Source organism: Nomascus leucogenys, chromosome 7b, assembly GCF_006542625.1.
Source record: "Nomascus leucogenys isolate Asia chromosome 7b, Asia_NLE_v1, whole genome shotgun sequence".
Lineage (NCBI taxonomy): Eukaryota > Metazoa > Chordata > Mammalia > Primates > Hylobatidae > Nomascus > Nomascus leucogenys.
Genome location: NC_044387.1, coordinates 9,640,220 through 9,659,164, shown reverse-complemented (window position 1 = coordinate 9,659,164; position 18,945 = coordinate 9,640,220). Strand labels below are relative to the sequence as shown.

General features: G+C 41.2%; 3 protein-coding genes across 5 annotated transcripts in view; 1 reads left to right on the top strand and 2 right to left on the bottom strand.

Annotated features, from left to right (window-relative positions):
• Positions 1 to 3,333, bottom strand: part of ST13 (ST13 Hsp70 interacting protein) — a 32,950-nt gene extending 29,617 nt beyond the window's left edge. Inside the window, exon 1 of the mRNA XM_003264793.4 lies at positions 2,749 to 3,333. Within this exon, the coding sequence (XP_003264841.1) occupies positions 2,749 to 2,858 (110 nt within the window). The 5' untranslated portion in view covers positions 2,859 to 3,333. The remainder of the gene's footprint in view (positions 1 to 2,748) is intronic.
• A 64-nt stretch (positions 3,334 to 3,397) lies between these two features.
• The window catches only part of XPNPEP3 (X-prolyl aminopeptidase 3), a 69,492-nt gene continuing 53,944 nt past the window's right edge, over positions 3,398 to 18,945 (top strand). The window contains exons 1-3 of one of the 3 annotated variants that reach the window (XM_030815483.1): positions 3,412 to 3,556; positions 15,623 to 15,739; positions 16,993 to 17,084. Coding sequence is in view for 2 of the 3 variants with exons in the window: in XM_003264795.3 (XP_003264843.2) it covers positions 3,493 to 3,556; positions 15,623 to 15,739 (181 nt within the window). In the remaining variant the exon portion in view is untranslated. Of the gene's footprint in view, positions 3,557 to 7,252; positions 7,357 to 15,622; positions 15,740 to 16,992; positions 17,085 to 18,945 lie in introns of those variants that run through there. The other 2 variants (XM_003264795.3, XM_030815484.1) reach the window with 2 other exon arrangements.
• On the bottom strand, positions 6,939 to 9,375 carry DNAJB7 (DnaJ heat shock protein family (Hsp40) member B7). The gene has a single exon (XM_004093146.3). The coding sequence runs from the start codon at positions 8,571 to 8,573 to the stop codon at positions 7,644 to 7,646; it is 930 nt and encodes a 309-aa protein (XP_004093194.3). The 5' UTR covers positions 8,574 to 9,375; the 3' UTR covers positions 6,939 to 7,643.

Below are 18,945 nucleotides of genomic sequence, written 5' to 3'. Positions count from 1 at the left end.
TGCTATGGTTATTTGTACACACGTACAAAAACTTGGGTTGCTACACCCTAAATTCTATATTGAGGGTAGAAATGCATTCTGTTCATTTCCTTTTCAGTATTTAGGAAAAGCCATGTGCCACGTACTGTACTACGGAGTAGAAAACAAAGACACTCTCTTCGATCTTAATTACCATCAAGTAAAGCCATGAAACCACATACAAGATACTAAATTGTTAAACGGGAGAAAGAGTGGGAGACTACTTCTGTCTCCAAAAAGGGAAAAACAAAAATATCTCAAAACACAGTTCTTGAACAGTCTCCCTGGATCCTCACTGACAACTAGTTCAGAAAGACTTTTAGTATTTCTCTTTGTTTAATTTAAACGGTTAAACTAATAAATCCTTATATCAAATAAAACTAAGCTATAAACAATGCTAGCAATTATAGCAAATAGGCAGACGTACTGTTCTTCAACAGCTAAGCCTGTGAGAAACAGATGTTTTCAACTTGAGTAACCCTAATAGCATCAGGCCTAGGAATACGTCTGGACCTAGAAGTCTCCACATTCAGCCCCATCTGCCACAATCTCTTAACTGCAGACTGATGAAGGCAGAGACAGAAACTGACACAAACGCAAAGGCCTCAGAGTTTATAAAAATCTTAGTTTAAATACAGAAATAGAGAGAAAAAGCTTCTATATTAAATATCTTAAGTTCAGAATAAAGTCCCCACATATGCCATGATGCTTCACCCCATACTTTAGCCAACTCAGGATGCCACAAGAATGTAAGTGGAATCAGAAAGAAAAATTGGAATTATCTATGTTAAAATAAGGTATATGACGATTTGTTGTTTTTTTTTTTTTGGGACATAGTAGTGCCTGACAAATATTTTGCAAACCTTAAAGTGGAATTCTCTATATAGGCACAATCACTCCAGCAGAAGTCAGGAGGACACTGTTTTTACACATGCTTTTAATTTGTTCTTCTGTGTCTCCTCTTCCTCACTAGTAAGAATGGAACAAAAACAGTGTATCCACTTAATGTAAAGTGGAGCCAGCTCTTGGAGCCGGCTATTTTCTTCCTGTGATACTTGTCTACTTCACCTGGAATTTTAGGAAGAATTTATTAACTGCAGGTTCTTCTATAATTAGGATAAAAGCATACAATTATCTTAAGAAAGGCTTTTGGATCATCAAGCTGTTCAATAGAGAAAACGACTAAAATCTAGCCCTCAATTCCTAATCCTGACATTTCCCGGTTGAGGAGTTTGCAAAATAGACTTCTTACCAATATTCATAAAGTTACTATTAACATGGTAGTATTAAATGGTCTCAGAATTTCACATATAAGTAAGTCTTCCAGTAGTTAGACAATTGGTGGAGAGCTAAAAATTGAAAAACTTCTTAGAGGAAAAAAATACAATATACAACGTTGACAGATTGTAACGAGTTTTTTCCTTAGAACCAGCTTGTTAAGAAATATTCTCTGAGCTATTTGGTAATCATGAGCTCATCTTCCCATATAAAAATATCAGGCTGGGTGAAGTGGCTCACGCCTGCAATACCACCACTTTGGGAGGCGGGGGAGTCCCTTGAGGCCAGGAGTTCAAGACAAGCCTGGGCAACTTAATGTGACCCCCATCTCTACAAAAAAATTAAAATAGCCAAGTATGGTGGCTCGATCCCGCACTGCTAGCCACCTGGGAGACTGAGGCAGGAGGATCGCTTGTGCCCAGGAATTGGAGGCAGCAGTGATCCCGCCACTGTATGCGGCCTGGACAACACAGCCAAACCCTGTCTCTAAAAAACAAAAATCACTAAACAGAGTTCACAGTAGCACCTCTTAGGAGTCGCATTGGTCTGCATAGTTGCTATTTATTCCTGTTTAGTGCAATTTGTATGTCATCTTTTCAGTTACCCATTAGTAATAATTTTTAAGAAAGTCATCTTAGGGAAGACTTCCCTCTCACTTTTTCTCTTCGGTGCTCCTTCAATACATAAAATGCTAACTACTATTATATAGTAAATATCAAAACGAACTTTTCTATTTATTCGTCTAAATAGACAGTACTTATACTGTTTCCTAGCACAAGGCACAATGCCTTGTCAATTAACTCCTTGCACGTAGCGAAGTACTCTACAGTTAAAGACAACAAGAATATATCCTGGAAACATTTCTCAGACGTGTTTGGAGTGATAACATTGCCAACTAACGGAGGTGTAAGTGATTCTCAAGATAATTAATCCTACGCAGTTACAAGCGCTGTAAGGTAAAAACAATCATTTTTACAGTTATCATTTTTATTCTAACTTACTAGTTTTGTAACTTTTAACTTACTAGTGTTATATTATTATAACACGATGTAAAGGGATAGTGCGTAAAGGAGCTGCTACGTACCAGTGAGACCTGAGCAGGGCACACTAGACTTAAAGAAAAACAACCCCACGCAAAAGCTAAGTCTTGCAGTTTTCACTCCTCGCGTCTCCAGTGTCCACGTATCCGCAGTCCTGTTTTTGTATTTCGCCCAAGATACAACCCCGGGCAACCTCAGGGTGCGAGGAACCCAGCTCTGCCTCCTGCTCCCGGCGGCTCCTGTACTACCCAAGGCTCGCGATCTTCCATGACCCCTCGAAGTTGCCTCCCTTTCCCAGGCAAAGAAGGGGCAGCGACCCTGCCTCGCCTGCCGGCCCGAGCCAGGTCCGGACCGGCTCCCTCTGGGGCCGGGCTTCCCCCCGCCCCCAACGGTCCTCAGGCCCGGGTCTCACCTCTCCACCCACTCCCTCAGGAAGCGCATTTCCTCGGTGTGCAGAACGCTCGGATCCTGCTTACACATTTTCACAAAGGCCCGAAGCTCGTTCACTTTGCGGGGGTCCATGGTAGGGAGGTGGTGGGCGAAACTGGGGGGCTACGGCCCGGTTCCAGGCCCAGGCGCTGGCTCGGCGTGACCGCGCAAAAGGGGGCGGCTGCCGCGAGACAGAACAGACTAGAACCTCCCCGGCCGCTGGCTCCTCCCACCCAACGGTCTCGTGACCCCGGGTCCTCCGCCTGCTCATTTCTACTCCCTCCGCGCTGCTCCTGCGCGCTCCCTAGAATCTTCTAGAAGCGTGGCTGTTCGTGCTTTTGCCTGCCTCCCTGCGCATACATTCTCAATATTGTTAACTAGGAACCAGCTGCCTGGATGGGGCAACCCCAGAAACAGGCGCCTTCAAGGAGGCGGGAGATAACATCCCCTCCAGGCAGCAACGTCCAAGAGCATATTGTGTGGCTGCGTGCACTAACTAGAGCTCAACGCCAGGGACCTAAAAAAAAAAAGGGTGTGGAGCCGGAGGGGCGATCCCAGCTCGGGGCATGACGTCACACTCTGCGCCGCCGCATAAGGAAGGCCCGCGAGCCGCATCCGCCGGAAGGGGAGGTGCGGCTGCCCCGGTTTCCTGGCGACGCGGCGCTGCAGGCGGTTGTTTTCCCCGTCGTTACCCTTTTTCGCTTCGTGACGCGTGAGTTAGGCCGTCATGCCTTGGCTGCTCTCAGCCCCCAAGCTGGTTCCCGCTATAGCAAACGTCCGCGGCCTCTCAGGTTAGACTCTCCTCCCACGGTCTCCTCCCATGGTGTCCCCTGGAGGGACCCAAGTTGGTCTCAGGCGATCCCTGGTTCGGCTGACCCTTCTCCTGGTGGGGCCTCTGCTCCCCAACCCTCTGTGCTCTCCGCGGATTTCTTCTATACCGGCTGCTCCTGGAAAGGGGTGGGCCCAGTGTGTTCTCTACCGTTGAGGTATTCTGTGAAGCCGAAATGACTGCAGAGAAAAAAGTGTGCCATCCCCCAGAGGGGCTGTCTTCCAAGTTACTCGGACTCCGAAGTTGTGGCAATTATTACACTTAAGTGACAAAGTGTTTCACATCAAGTAGCTCTTGTTTCTGTTAGGCATGAGAGCTTGCTCCAGAATATACACGAAGCATGTTCAGTAACACAAATTCTTTCAGCAGCTCCTCTTAGGAAAGATAACTGGAAATACTTCTGGGGCATTTTGTGTCTGACAAGACGAAGGATAAGGAGAATAATTTTTGTAGGGTGTTCTCTATTGCGAGCAATTAATCTGATGAACATAAAGCTTAATCAGTGAAAACTGAATCACCTTCCTTGCAGGCGGATCTGCCATTGGATCGTATTTCAGTTTTTTGGGCCAATATATGAACAATGTGTGAACCAAAACGTGTGGTATTTGACATCAAAGCTATGTCTTGGCATATGTTTATGTTGATATACTTGAATTCATTTAAAATGGAATGTTAATTACATCGACTTCTTACTATAAAACATAAAAAGTTATTGTCCAGTGCACAGAACTTTTTCTTCAGTTCTCCTAGTAAAGCTGCAGAAAGACGTAACTCTCCGTGGGATTAGGTGAAAAGAAAGATGTGCAATTGTTCAGTCTTTTTTTGAGACAGGCCCTCATTCTGTCGCTCAGACTGGAGTGCAGTGGCAATCTCTGCTTATTTGCAACCTCTACCTCGTGGCTTCAAGCAATTCTCGTGCCTTAGCCTCCCGAGGTAGCTGGGATTATAGGCGTGTGCCACCACGCCTGGCTAATTTTTGTAATTGTAGTAGAGACCAGGTTTTCCACGTTGGCCAAGCCGATCTCGAACTCCTGGCCTCAAGCGATCCACCCTCCTCTCTGAGCCACCACGCCCGGCCTGGAATTTGCTTTTATTTGAAAGGCTCTCACCAACCTGACTAAAGGAACCATACTACCAGAAGGAACACTTGCAAAGGCACAGAACTCTGAAACGGAATGGCCAGCACTAAGCGTTGCAATCATTTAGTATGGCTGGAGAAGCTTTTTTTTTTTTTTTTTTTTTTTTTTTTTTCAGACGGAGTCTTGCTCTTGTCACCCAGGCTGGAGTGCAATGGCGCTATCTCTTGCCTCACTGCAACCTCCACCTCCCGAGTTCAAGCGATTCTCCTGCCTCAGCCTCCCGAGTAGCTGGGGTTACAGGCGCCCCACCACCACGCCTGGCTAATTTATGTGTTTTTAGTAGAGATGGGGTTTCACCATCTTGGCCAGGCTGGTTTTGAACTCCTGACCTCGTGATCCACCAGCCTCGGCCTCCCAAAGTGCTGGGATTACAGGAGTGAGCCACTGCGCCCGGCTTAGGAAAAGATTTTTTGAAAGATGTTCTCAGACAAAATAGTACGCATTACATGAAAATGATTTTGTGATCAAATACTTCTTGGGGAATGCTGCCTTTCATAATGTACATAATAGTTTAATTCTTTTTTTGGAGATGGGGTCTCGCCATGTTGCCCAAGGTAAACTTGAACTCTCACCTCAGCTTCTCAAAGTGTTGCGATTATAAGTGTGAGCCACTGCATCCAGCCCTTAATAGTCTAGGTTTCTAAGAGAGGTGTTCCGCAGTAATTTGCCAAATGTGTAAAAATGTATTTGACTATCGACCCCTTTTCTGTGATGAGTCTTGAACTGGTATCCCTGGAACAGATTTTGGGAAAAGTTGGGCTACAGCATAAGATGAGTACAACGAGCTGACAGGAAATCAAGTTGGGAAAAAAGCTGGTGGCTGGCTCGTGGAGGGCCTTGTACATTATGTTAAGCAAACAATTAGCTTTTTCCTTTAGATGGTGGGAAAACTGAGGAATTTTAAGCTATTGAGTAAGATGATTAAATCTAAATTTTTGGTTTTCTGTTAAGAGTGAAGAAATGGACTACAGGGCATGTCATTACATTCTGAGACACTGATTTTTGCTTTAGTTTTTGGAAAATTGCAATTTTTTTTCAACTTTACTACCACATACATTATAACAGATAAACTCTACTAAATATCACATGTTATATTAGAAGCAGTTAAAATACCCTGGGCTTTTATTATTTTATTTTCTGAAAATAAACTTTGAATACTATTTGTCGCAGTCTCTTCTATGGAATAAATAACCTTTCCTTCTCCCATCTGCCCACTAAAAATCAAATACCGATACAAAACACAAGCTCTTGACTATAGCTGTCTTTTAAAAATAGCAGATAATTATAATTTTTTTCTAATTTTGCATTTGTGTTTGCCCAAAGGTGAATAAGTTTTAGTGCTGCTAGACGTAACTCAAACCATTTGCTCGATATCTGTTTTTCTCCCAACATGACTAAATTAAAATGGCTATAGGTGCTATTTTAGAGTAATGTATTTGTAGATTTTGTGTACAAACTCTAAACAAAAATAGAAAATTTCCTATCTGGAGTGATTCACTGATGGCCTACCATACAGACTGCTCTGAGGAATTCAGGGTAAGACAGGCCTTAAAAAAAAAAATGTGGGCCAGGCGCGGTGGCTCACGCTTGTAATCCCAGCACTTTGGGAGGCCGAGGCGGGCGGATCACGAGGTCAGGAGATCGAGACCAGGGTGAAACCCCGTCTCTGCTAAAAATACAAAAAAATTAGCCGGGCGTGGTGGCGGGCGCCTGTAGTCCCAGCTACTCGGAGAGGCTGAGGCAGGAGAATGGCGTGAACCCGGGAGGCGGAGCTTGCAGTGAGCCGAGATCGCGCCATCGCACTCCAGCCTGGACGACAGAGCGAGACTCCGTCTCAAAAAAATAAAAATAAAAAAAGTGGTAAAATATACTACATAAAATTTACCATGTTACCCGCTTTTTGATTTTTTTAATTTTCTATTGTTTTTCTTTAGAGACAGTGTCACACTCTGTCAGCTGGAGTGCAGTGGCAAGATCATAGCTCCCTACAACCTCAACTCCTGGGCTCAAGCAATCCTCCCACCTCAGCCTCCTAAGTAGCTAGGACTACAGGCACGTACCACCACACCCAGCTAAATTTTTTAAAAAGTTTTTTCATAGAGGAGAGGTCTCATTATGTTACCCAGACTGTCGCAAAATTCTGACTTCAAGCAACCCTCCTGCCTGGGCCTCCCAAGATGCTAGGATTACAGGTGTGAGCCACTGCACCCAGCTAAGTCTATTTTTAACTTAAAATACTTTTATACTTTAATTTTTAATTTGTAGTACCTTTAAGTTATAATGCATCAAATGCTGTACCTCCATTGGAAAAAAGCCATTTCATGAATAATTGTGTAGTCTGAACCTGTGTGTCTTACTACATTCTTGTCTCCTAATGCTATGCATGTTTCAGAAATTTGTATGGTGGTTTTAATTAGAGAAAAGAAAAATAGGCTATAAACTCTACTAAAGAAAAATTCAAAAGTGAAGAACTCTTTGCAGTTTTCCAAATTCCTTTTTTTTTTTTTTTTTTAAGACAGGGTCTTACTTTGTCGCCCAGGCTGGAGTGTGGTGGCGTGATCTCAGTACACTGCAACCTATGTCTCCCAGGCTCAAGCAGTCCTTCTGCCAGCTTCCCGAGTAGCTGGGACTACAGGTGCACACCACCACACTTGGCTAATTTTTAAATTTTTTGTAGAGAAAAGATCTCACTATATTGCCCAGGCAAATTCTTATTAGCACCAACTGTCACCACAAACTTATCCTTTTCTGATATACCCAGTCCAAAAAACTACTAACCAAATGTCCACAATCCTGCTAAAAGTGTTGAAAAGCTCTTAGTATAGTATTAAACAAGTGTTATCTACAAAATTTGTGATTAACCAAAACACACACAATTGTGTTCAAATGTTACATGTTTGAAGAGTCAATTTAACAATTCCTTTTGGTAGACTTCTTTTGCACCTCTTTGCGCTTCTTTTTTTTCCTCTTACCACCCTCTTTGACTCCTGCTGAGAAAATAGGGGGATCCCGGTTGCTGGTAACCCAAGATATACCTCCCTCATCATTGTCCACAAAAGTATATTGAGATACATGTTTGGAGCTGTGAGAATTTGGTGAATAGTTGTTGAATGACTGTCTTCTCCAGCTGCATTCTTCTGCAAAGCCCTCTTCATTGGCCACACTATTTACAAGAAAAAATGTCAACTCTCCATTATCTTCAGCTTCTCTTTCTTGATCACTTTCAATAATTTTCTTTGTATTAACATTTCTGCCATTATCAATTTTGTCTGAAGTTGTAACAGATATGTAGTTGTCCATCCCACTATCATCAAAAGCCAGGGAAGAAAAAGAAGTAAGGCCTTCATGCCCCAGTGAACCCTGTGATGTATATCCTGTATCATATGAAGAAAATTTCTCAAAAATTGGATATTCACTGGCGGTAGAGAAAAAGGATCCTGCATCTCTGTTTCTGTTTCCATAGGAGCTTCTTGGACGATTTAACAGGTCCTCAAGCGAGTCTTCAAAGAAGTGAAAAGAAAATGGATCCCTTTCATGAAAAATTTCTTTAAAAACATCATCTGGCTTATGGAATGTGAAGCCATACTCACATTCATCATCAAAATGACTTCCACCTCCGTTTAATCCTTCTGTGCCATATTTATCATAAATGTCCCGTTTTTCATCATTTGATAATACCTCGTATGCCTCAGCTACTTCTTTGAATTTTCTCTCTGCTTCTTCTTTATTTTCTGGATTTTTATCAGGGTGCCATTTAAGTGCCACTTTATGATAAGCTTTTTTAATGTCCTCAGGTGAAGCATATCTTTGCACTCCTAGAACTTCATAGTAATCCACCATGTTTTAGATGATTGGAAGTGCGTGTGCTGGGTCTTGAGAACCGTGGTTTCCTCAGCTCAGGCTCTGCTGGTGGTGGTGATACAGGTAGTGACTGCAAATAGGTACATTTTTACGTTAAAGACAATGTTATTACCATGTGCTAGGAGATGAGGATACTGATTATGTGGCAAGCAGAGTTACAAATATGTCAGAGAGGGCTGCATTATGGTGTCATTCTGGGGTCAGTGTGGGGACTGGACCTTCCAGATAGAGCTAGTCCAGAGTCGTACCAGACCATCCTGAATCCTCTGGACTGTTTCCCCTATGTATTTCCCTGGAAGCTTCAGGCAGTGCCTCATAAGCCAATGGAATCTGTTGCTAATAGCCACAGCATATCCCTTGCATAATATGACCTCTAGATTGCTGGGCCTTAATTACTTCCCAGCTCTTTTACGCTTTGGTTTAGAAAAATGAAGTAGTAACTTACGGGTGAAGAAAGTATTCAAGCAGTTGACATTTATTTCAGTCAAGAGACAGTTCAGTGGGGGATACAAACAAGTAACTTAGTTACAATATAATAGTTATGATGAGAGGAAGTACTGGATGCTAAACAATTATATGAGACAGCTCAGGCTGGGGGTGTCAATGAAAGCCTCTTGGAGGAAGTAGCCTGATAAGTTAACTTTCTGCATGCCAGGGCTAAGTCATTTGAGATTATAGTATCTTTGTCCACCCAAGGTTTACTGCTATAAAACATGTAATTAAAGATTTGGAAAGTTGTGTGTTTATGTATTCACTGTATAATTATTGAATGTCTACTTTGTGCCAGGCACCATTTTAGCCACTGGTGATAACAGTATTGAACAAAAGACACCAGTTTTCCTGGTGCTTGCATTATAATAGAATACAAATAAGAGAACAAATAAAATAATTTGAGATAATGTGATATGGTCTCCAAAAAAAATAAAGAGCAATGTGCTGGGGGCAGAGCGCTACTTTAGATTGGTTTTAGAAGGCTTCTGAGGAGATGACATTATTGCTGAGACCTATATGACAGTCAGCCACATAGTGATCTAATATGGTAGCCACTGGCCATGTTGATGGACATTTTGGTTGTTGCCAGTTGGGGCTGTTGTACATAAAGCTAGCACTTACTTCAAGTACAGTGGGAAGCCTTTGTGGGGAGTGGGGAATATGCAAGTTTAATGATGTGATTTAGATTTGTAATGGATCAGTGGCTACTATTTTGAAATTCAGCCATGTATGGGAAAGTAGAATTCGAGAGCCCAGTTAGAAACAGACCAAAGGTGATTTTCTTTGGGGATAAATTACCAGCAGTCTAGACCCGAATTTAAAGGACTTATATTCTATACCGGCTCATTTTATTGTCTCAGAAAATTCCCTATAATGATCTTTGTTTTTCTTCCTCTATGTTGTGTTTATTTTATTTTCCATCACATTTATAACCCCTCAGTTAAATGATACTCTAATGAAATCTAAAACTGTAGTGTATGTTTCTAGTCTTTCAAGACCATTTGTCAGGTCTGAATATTTTTTTGCTTTGCATAAATTTTTTTATATACTCATTTTTGAGAGGTATTGTGAAATGCTTAAAACTCAATTTAAATTCTCTCCAGTATATGTGCTTACATGTACTTATGTGTGGCATACCCATGATTATAATTTGCCTGCCACTGGAAATAATAACCAATAATGTTGAACATTATTTGAGTACCCTCTGAGTCACACTGTAGCAAGTGCTCATTTAACTGACACAGCATTCTAGCGAAATAAATATTTTATGCCCATAAGAAAATAGACGTTCTGAGAGAGAAAGTAATTTGCCTAAGGCTACATAGCTTGTTAGTGAAAAATCTGATTTTTAAACTTGAGTCTAATTTCAAGTTCTCCTCATTCCACTCTACTGCATTTCTCGGACTAGGACTTAAAGAGTTTAGGTTCTAGGCATTCCACAAACAGATACTGAGAACCTACTGTTACTGGAAAGGGGTCCCAATCCAGACCCCAAGAGATGGTTCTTGGATCTCGTGCAAGAAAGAATTTGAGTGGAATACACAGAGTAAAGTGAAAGCAAGTTTATTAAGAAAGTAAAGGAATAAAGAATGGCTACTCCATAGGCAGAGCAGCCCCAAGGGCTGCTGGTTGCCCGTTTTTATGGTTATTTCTTGATTATATCCTAAACAGGAAGTGGATTATTCATGCTTCCCCGTTTTAGACCATATAGGATAACTTCCTGACGTTGCCATGGCATCTGTAAACTCTTAGGGCGCTGGTGGGAGTGTAGCAGTGAGGACAATCAGAGGTTACTGTCATTGCCATCTTAGTTTTAGTGGGGTTTGGCCAGCTCCTTTTTTTTTTTTTTTTTTTTTTTTGAACATTTTTATTACTAAGAACATCACAGGTAAAGTTCACAGGAAGGTGACAGTGTAGGAAAAGATGTTTGCAATGTCTAAATTTGACAGGGACTTTATTTTATTTTATTATTATTATTATTTGAGGCGGAGTTTCACTCTTATTGCCCAGGCTGGAGTGCAATGGTGGGATCTTGGCTCACTGCAACCTCTACCTCCTGGGTTCAAGCCATTCTCCTGCCTCAGCCCACTGAGTAGCTGGGATTACAGGCATGCGCCACCATGCCCGGCTAATTTTGTATTTTTAGTAGAGAGGGGGTTTCTCCATGTTGGTCAGGCTGATCTCAAACTCCCAACCTCAGATGATCCGCCCACCTCAGCCTCCCAAAGTGCTGGGATTATAGGCGTGAGCCACCACACCCAGCTGGCCAGCTTCTTTACTATAACCTACGTGTTTTATTAGCAGGGTTTTTATGTCCTGCATTTTGTGCTGACCTCCTATTTCATTCTGTGATTAGGACTGCCTTAACTTACTGGGAATGTAGCCCAGCAGGTCTTAGCCTTATTTTACCAAACCCCTACTGAAGATGCAGTTGCTCTGGTTCAAATGCTTCTGACACTATGATACAGAGAGAAGGTAGAAAATAGGAAATTCTGCTCTTAAGAAATTCATATAGTTTGAAAAAACTAATTTCAGTGGAGTGTAAAGTTATAACACGGCACTTGTTTCTGCAGTTATACCCTTCTTTGATGATCCTTTGCCTCCCAGCCATCTGCTGTGCCATTTTCTCTGCCTCTTCACAACAAAACTTATCCAGAGTATTGTCTCAGTGTCTTTGCTTTCTTACGTCCTATTCCCTCCTTGGCACACTCCAGTCTGTCTTCTGTCTTTACTCTGCTAAAATCGCCAGGGTCTCCAGTGACTTTGATGTTACCATATCCAGTGGTTGTCCTTTTGGCTTCCTTATATTTTGAAGCACTTGCCATACTGTGAGCCCTCCCTGCCCTTTTTTTTTTTTTTTTTGAGATGGAGTTTCACTCTCGTTGCCCAGGCTAGAGTGCAATGGTGTGATCTCGGCTCACAGCAACCTCCACTTCCTAGGTTCAAGCCATTTTCCTGCCTCAGCCTCCCGAGTAGCTGGGATTACAGGCATGCGCCACCATGCCCGGCTAATTTTGTATTTTTAGTAGAGACAGGGTTCCTCCATGTTGGTCAGGCTGGTCTCGAACTCCTGACCTCAGGTGATCCACCCATCTCAGCCTCCCAAAGTGCTGGGATTACAGGTGTGAGCCACCACACCTGGTATAGTCCTCCCCACTTCTTAAAACACTTGTTTTTTAACTTCCTAAATACCACACTTTTTTTGTGGGGGGAGTGGGGGCGTGGCGGGTAGAGACAGGGTTTAGCCATGTTGGCCAGGCTGTTCCCGAACTCCTGGCTTCAAGTGATCTGCCTGCCTCGGCCTCCCAAAGTGCTGGGATTACAAGCGTGAGTCACCATGCCCGGCCCTAAATACATTCTTCTAGTTTTCCTTCTTTCTCTTGTGTTCTTTCTCACACTTAAAATATTACAGTGCCAGGCTTTGTTCAGTCTCCCTGGGTAATACCCATTCCCAGGGCTTTAGATGCCATCTGTGTGCTTATAACACCCTAATTTATATATCTAGCCTAGCACTTTTCTCCCTGAAATTAAGATTGCTCATTTGACCTCTCCATTAAATTTATTTCCCATAAATATCTCAGGCTTTCCTATTTCATGTAATGGTACAACCATTTGTTCACTTGTTCAAATCAAAAATCAAGAATTAATTCCTCTTTTTTCTTTATTTCTTATGTCCAATCAGAAGCCAGACTTACTAACTTTTAACTTCAAAATACATTCCAAATCAAGTCACTGGGAAAATAAAGTCAAATAACAAGTGATCTCTGCTTCCAAAGATCGTTCATAGTAGAAGGGCAAACTAATTAGCAATTATGTGAAGTGTAGTAGGTATTAAAATAGAAATCATAGGAGCGTTGGGGAAGACATCTGAAACAAGCAGAACAGAGGCAGTAGGTGTGAGAAGAGTAAGAGAAGTCTCCTGCATTAAGTGATGTTTGAGCTGATTTTTTTTAGGATTTGTGTATTCGTATAAGCAGGCAGTGTCCACTTTAGACTAAGAGAACTATATTTTTTAATGCAAATGCTATTGTGATACAGAATGATTTAGCCGGGGTTCTTCAAATAGCTTAGTGTGGCTGTAATGTTTTTTGAGGATTCGGTCAGATAAAGGAGCAGAATCCAAATCATGAAGTTTCCTAAGCAAAAGAGTTTGAAGCTTATGAACTGGATATTTTTGAAATAGGACTTAACACACCAGCTTTGCTACTAATTATATGACTTTGGGCAAAAGATGTTTAAGTAAAAAGCTATTGAGACCTTTTTAAAAAATTTACTGGGAATAAACATCTCAATTTATGTCTCCTGTTAAAGTGTTACTTGTTTGCTTTGAATTTATTAAAGTTAAGCTCCCTCTGCTTGAGAGTGGTCCAAAATAGAAGGATATGCTAGGATTATTTCATATGAGCATTGAAAAAGGAATCAGTTAACTTTTTATATTCTGAAATTTTACTCCCGAATGAGATTACAGAAGACACTATGTGTGCATGAGTATTTGTGCACAAGCGTGCATATGGAGAAGGTGCAGGAGGAGAGAAAGAGAAATCACAAGAGAAATTACCAGTGCAACAGCAGCCTACTCCACCAGCGGGTTAGTGCTGCTGGAGGGAGAGGAAAAGATTAGGAAGGTAAGAGAGCTTTGAAGGCTTTGTATTCTGAATTAAGGAATTAGATTTTTAACTGTCACATGAGGTAGGCATTATCGTCATTATTTTACAAACACAGAATCAGACTCAGAGAAGTATTCTGGACAAGGTTACACAGTTAGTACCAGAGAAGCTGAGATTCAAACTCAGGTTTATTTGACTTTGTAATCTTTGCTCTTATCCCTCCCCCTTGCTGCTCACTAGGTCCTCTCTGTTTAATCTCAACAATCAATACTGTACAATCTCCTTGTGAACATACAATTTCTGTAAGGACTATGAATTATGAATAATAATATATATATGTATTTGGGAGAGAAGAGTCTTAAAAGTTAATTCCAGTTAAGTTTGTAGAGGATTGTTTAGAAAAATCATAGCTTCTTCTAAAAAGATTTAAAAAAAAGAAAAATCATAGCTTCTAAGATGATTACAAAGAAATTGGTGTGGGTTTCCAACCTGGGCAACATAGTGAGACCTCATCTCTACCAAAAATAAAAAAAATTAACCAGGCTTGGTGGCACATACCTGTAGTCCCAGCTACTTGGGAGGCTGAGCCACTGACTCCAGCCTGGGCCATAGAGTGAGACTGTCTTAAAAATAAATGAATAAATATTAAAGGAGAGAAGGAAGGAAATATTAGTTTGCATTTTTATAAAGTTTCCAAACTGCCGGAGATGGATAAGTGCATTTATACCATGAAGACTTTCTAGATCTATTGTTTCATTTCATTTATTGCCTAAGCCCAGAGGAACAAGGCTGCAGTGAGCTATGATCATGCCATTACATTCTAGCCTGGGCGACAGAGTGAGACCTGTCTCAAAAAAAAAAAAAAAACCCCCCAACAAACAAAACTCCTTATGTGTGAATCCACCATTGCATTCACTGTTTAATATTGTAATGCTCTTGTTTTGTCTCACCTTCACTAGACTGTGCATTCTTTAAAGACCACAGCATATAGCCTTGTCATTTCATGTGTCTTTCTTTGCACATGTTCCAATCATGTGCAAAGAATTTTTTAATTAATGCTAATAACAGTAACATTTGTTGTACTCTTATGATTAAGCATTTTTCATAAATTATTTTATCTAGCTCTAACATTCCAAGATTAAATGAAATAGCATGTGCATATTTTCTCATGCTTAACATATTCTCAATAAAAAATGTTGATTATCTTTTCCTGAGTTTTAGGATGCAGCTTTATGCTATGTCTGTGATATCCTTTCAGACTGCGTCTGTGATACCCTTCCCCTGCCTTTTTTGGTTCCTTTCTTCTGTTTTCATAGCTCCTTATTCATACCTTTATTATATATATGTGTGTGTGTGTGTGTGTGTGTGTGTGTGTGTGTGTGTGTATAAAATATTGTAGCAGACAAATGTCTCTGAGGGTAAAGATGATCTCATTTCTGTTTTCCTAGGGCCCAACACAGAGTCTAACACAGAGCAAAGGCCATATAAATATTGAAGGAGGGCCGGGTGCAGTGGCTCACGCCTGTAATCCCAACACTTCGGGAGGCTGAGGTGGGCAGATCACTTGAGGTCAGGAGTTCGAGACCAGCCTGGCCAACAGGATTAAACCCAGTCTCTACAAAAATTAGCCAGGCATGGTGGCATGCACCTGTAATCCCAGCTACGTAGGAGGCTTGAGGCAGGAGAATCACTTGAACCCAGGAGGCGGAGGTTGCAGTGAGCCAAGATCACGCCACTGACTCCAGCCTGGGTGACAGAGTGAGACTCTGTCTTAAAAATAAATAAATGAATATTGAAGGAGAGAAGGAAGGAAATATTAGTTTGCATTTTTCTAAAGCATCTAAACTGCTAGAGATAGATAAGTGTATTTATATCATGAAGACTTTCTAGATCTGTTGTTTCATTTCATTCTCTTTATTCTTCATTCAGGATGTATGTTGTGTTCACAGCGAAGGTACTCCCTTCAGCCTGTCCCAGAAAGGAGGATTCCAAACCGGTACTTAGGCCAGCCCAGCCCGTTTACACACCCACACCTCCTCAGACCGGGTAAGGCCTTTTAACTATGCTGTCTCACCATTTAGGTTCTGTCTACAGCAATGCTATTCAATAGAACTTCTTTTTTGTTGTTGTTGTTTTTTTGAGACAGAGTCTTACTCTGTCACCCAGGCTGGAGTGCAGTGGCCCGATCTCGGCTCACTGCAAGCTCTGCCTCCCAGGTTCATGCCATTCTCCTGCCTCAGCCTCCTGAGTAGCTGGGACTACAGGTGCCCGCCAACACACCCAGCTAATTTTTTGTATTTTTAGTAGAGATGAGGTTTCACCACGTTAGCCAGGATGGTCTCAATCTCCTGACCTCGTGATCCGCCCGCCTCGGCCTCCCAAAGTGCTGGGATTACAGGCGTGAGCCACTGCACCCGGCCTGTTCAATAGAACTTCTTGCGGTAAGCTCTGGATCTGTGCTGTTCCATAAGGTAGCCACTAACCTCACATGGCTATTGTACACTAATAAGGTTGCTAGTACAGCTGAGGAACTGAACTTTTTATTTTATTTAATTTTAATTAATTTAAATTTAAGCTTAACTACATGTGGGTACTGGTGCTTTATTGACAATACTAGTCTAGAACAAGGTTTAAATATGATAAACCTTATAATTCAGAATAATTAACGAAAGGTACATATTTCAGGATGTTTTTAAAGCAAAGTTCTATTTCTAAGTCAGCTTTTAGAAGTGTATACTATTGTGAATTACTGTGTTAAAGACATTTTAGAAAACATGTTTTTTCTTGAAATTATCAAATATTTACTTTAAAATTATAACCTATTTTTATATAGATTAAGCAAGATTTCCAGATTTGTTTGTCACAAATTTGAGAGATAGTATCCCAGTTGATAAAGGTGATGCAAAAAATTGATAAAGGTTTGTTTCACTAATTTTTTTTTTCTGCTGTAAGATCCCAGCGTTGCTGCCAGAAGATGTCTTACAACTGTTGCTCAAATTTAGAGCTAAAGGTTTTTTGTTTTGATTTCTTGCACTTAAGGGGTGAACTATGACTAATGAATATCTCAAAGAGGTAGGTAGGGTAAAAGCAAACACGTTGTAGAAAAAGCAATCAGGTTTTCAAGGAAAATTAATTGTTCTTTCTGCCATAAGAAATTAAATCTGTATTTGCCATATAAGCATATATATTACTAATGTAAATTTACCTTTAGAAATATGTTCCTTTTTCACCATCCCCACTCAGTGAATGATACCAGTATGTTTCTCAGTGAGGGCTTCCTTTTTTTGATTTTTCATCAGACTCGAATTCCTGCTGGGAAGTCGGCTGAAACTAAGGAAATGCAGCTCACCACTGAAACCCACAAGAAATCAGAGTTTTTCAAAGCTGTAAGGTAAGCTTATTAGCAACCCAGTTGGTATTAATTTTAGTATTTATCTACCCGATCAACCTACCTGTAGCCTCGAGTTATTTTTTTAAGTAGAATTGATAGTTTTACCAGCTTTGAAAATTACTGATTTCTTGTGGTGAGATATTTTTACATGGTAAGCTGCATTTTCCAGGCCTTAAACCTAGTAATTACATTGTCAAGACAATGGCCTCTGTATCTAGATTTTTTTTGCTCTATACCTTAAGTGCATGTTAAGTATAAGTGAATGTAAATAAATATGCACACGTATATGTTCATATACATACGTATGTGAATATCTTGGGGGGAAAAGGATGCCTGTCCTAATTTTACTCTCCTAGACGTGGGATTTTGGACATTGGGGTAAGTGAGAAGGGATGGAAGTAGATGGAATTCTAAAACAGAATTATTAGTATTTTAAACCTCAAACTATCAGATTGATAGTTTGTACCATTAGGTACAGATTTTTCTGCAGACAAAAGTAGCAAAAGAATTAATCATTTGTCTTTTTCCTTCCAGAGATGCAAAACTTGTGGAAGTGTTAAAATGATTGTAGGGTGAAGAAGAGTAAATTTTTAAGAAAAATTAAAAGGGGCCGGGCACAGTGGCTCACACTTGTAATCCCAGCACTCTGGGAGGCCAAGGTGGGTGGACCACCTGAGGTCAGGAGTTTGAGACCAGCCTAACCAATATGGTGGAATCCCGTCTCTACTAAAAATACCCAAAAAAAAAAAAAAAAAAATTAGCCGGGTGTGGTGGCATATGCCTATAATCTCAGCTTCTGGGGAGGCTGAGGCAGGAAAATCACTTCAATCCAGGAGGCGGAGGTTGCAGTGAGCCAAAATTGTGCCACTGCACTCCAGCTTGGGGGACAGATGGAGACTGTCTCAAAAAAAAAAAGAAAAAAAAATTAAAAGGCATGTAATACTTAAAAAATCTCTTTTAGGCCAGGTACAGTGGCTCACGCCTATAATGCCAACACTTTGGAAAGACAAGGTGAGAGGATCACTTGAGGTTAGGAGTTCGAGACGAGCAGAGGCAACATAGCAAGACCCTGTCTCTATAAGAAATAAAAAAAATTAGTGCTCATGCCTGTAGTCCCAGCTCCTTGGGGGACTCAGGTGGTAGGATTGCATGAGTCCAGGAGGTCAAGGATGCAGTGAGCTGTGATCATGTCTCTGCACTCCATCTTGGGTGACAGAGTGAGACCGTGTCTGTCTCTCAAAAAAAAAGTCTCTTACGCAGTTGGCTTGTTAGTTTAGGATATAAAATTATGTCATGGGCTACTTGGTTTCTCCAAAAGGTTTCATGTTTTGCATCTTTCTCTAATACATGGCAGTGTGTACTTAATACTTTTGGGAAACATCTCAATGCCTTTCCTAATTATTATGCAAGTTCTATACATACAGAAAAAGAGAATACAGGTAAGCATAGGTTTTTTTTTTTTTTTTTTTTTTTTTTTTTTTTTTTTTTTTTTTTTTTTTTTTTTTTGAGACGGAGTCTCGCTCTGTCGCCCAGGCTGGAGTGCAGTGGCGCAATCTTGGCTCACTGCAAGCTCCGCCTCCCGGGTTCAAGCCATTCTCCTGCCTCAGCCTCCCGAGTAGCTGGGACTACAGGCACCCACCACCACGCCCGGCTAATTTTTTATATTTTTTTTTTAGTAGAGACGGGGTTTCACTGTGTTAGCCAGGATGGTCTCGATCTCCTGACCTCATGATCTGCCCGCTTCAGCCTCCCAAAGTGCTGGGATTACAGGCGTGAGCCACTGCGCCTGGCCAGATTTTTTTTTTTTTAAATTACTAATAATCCCACAACTCAGAGAAGGCCACTGTTGAGATTTTGGTAT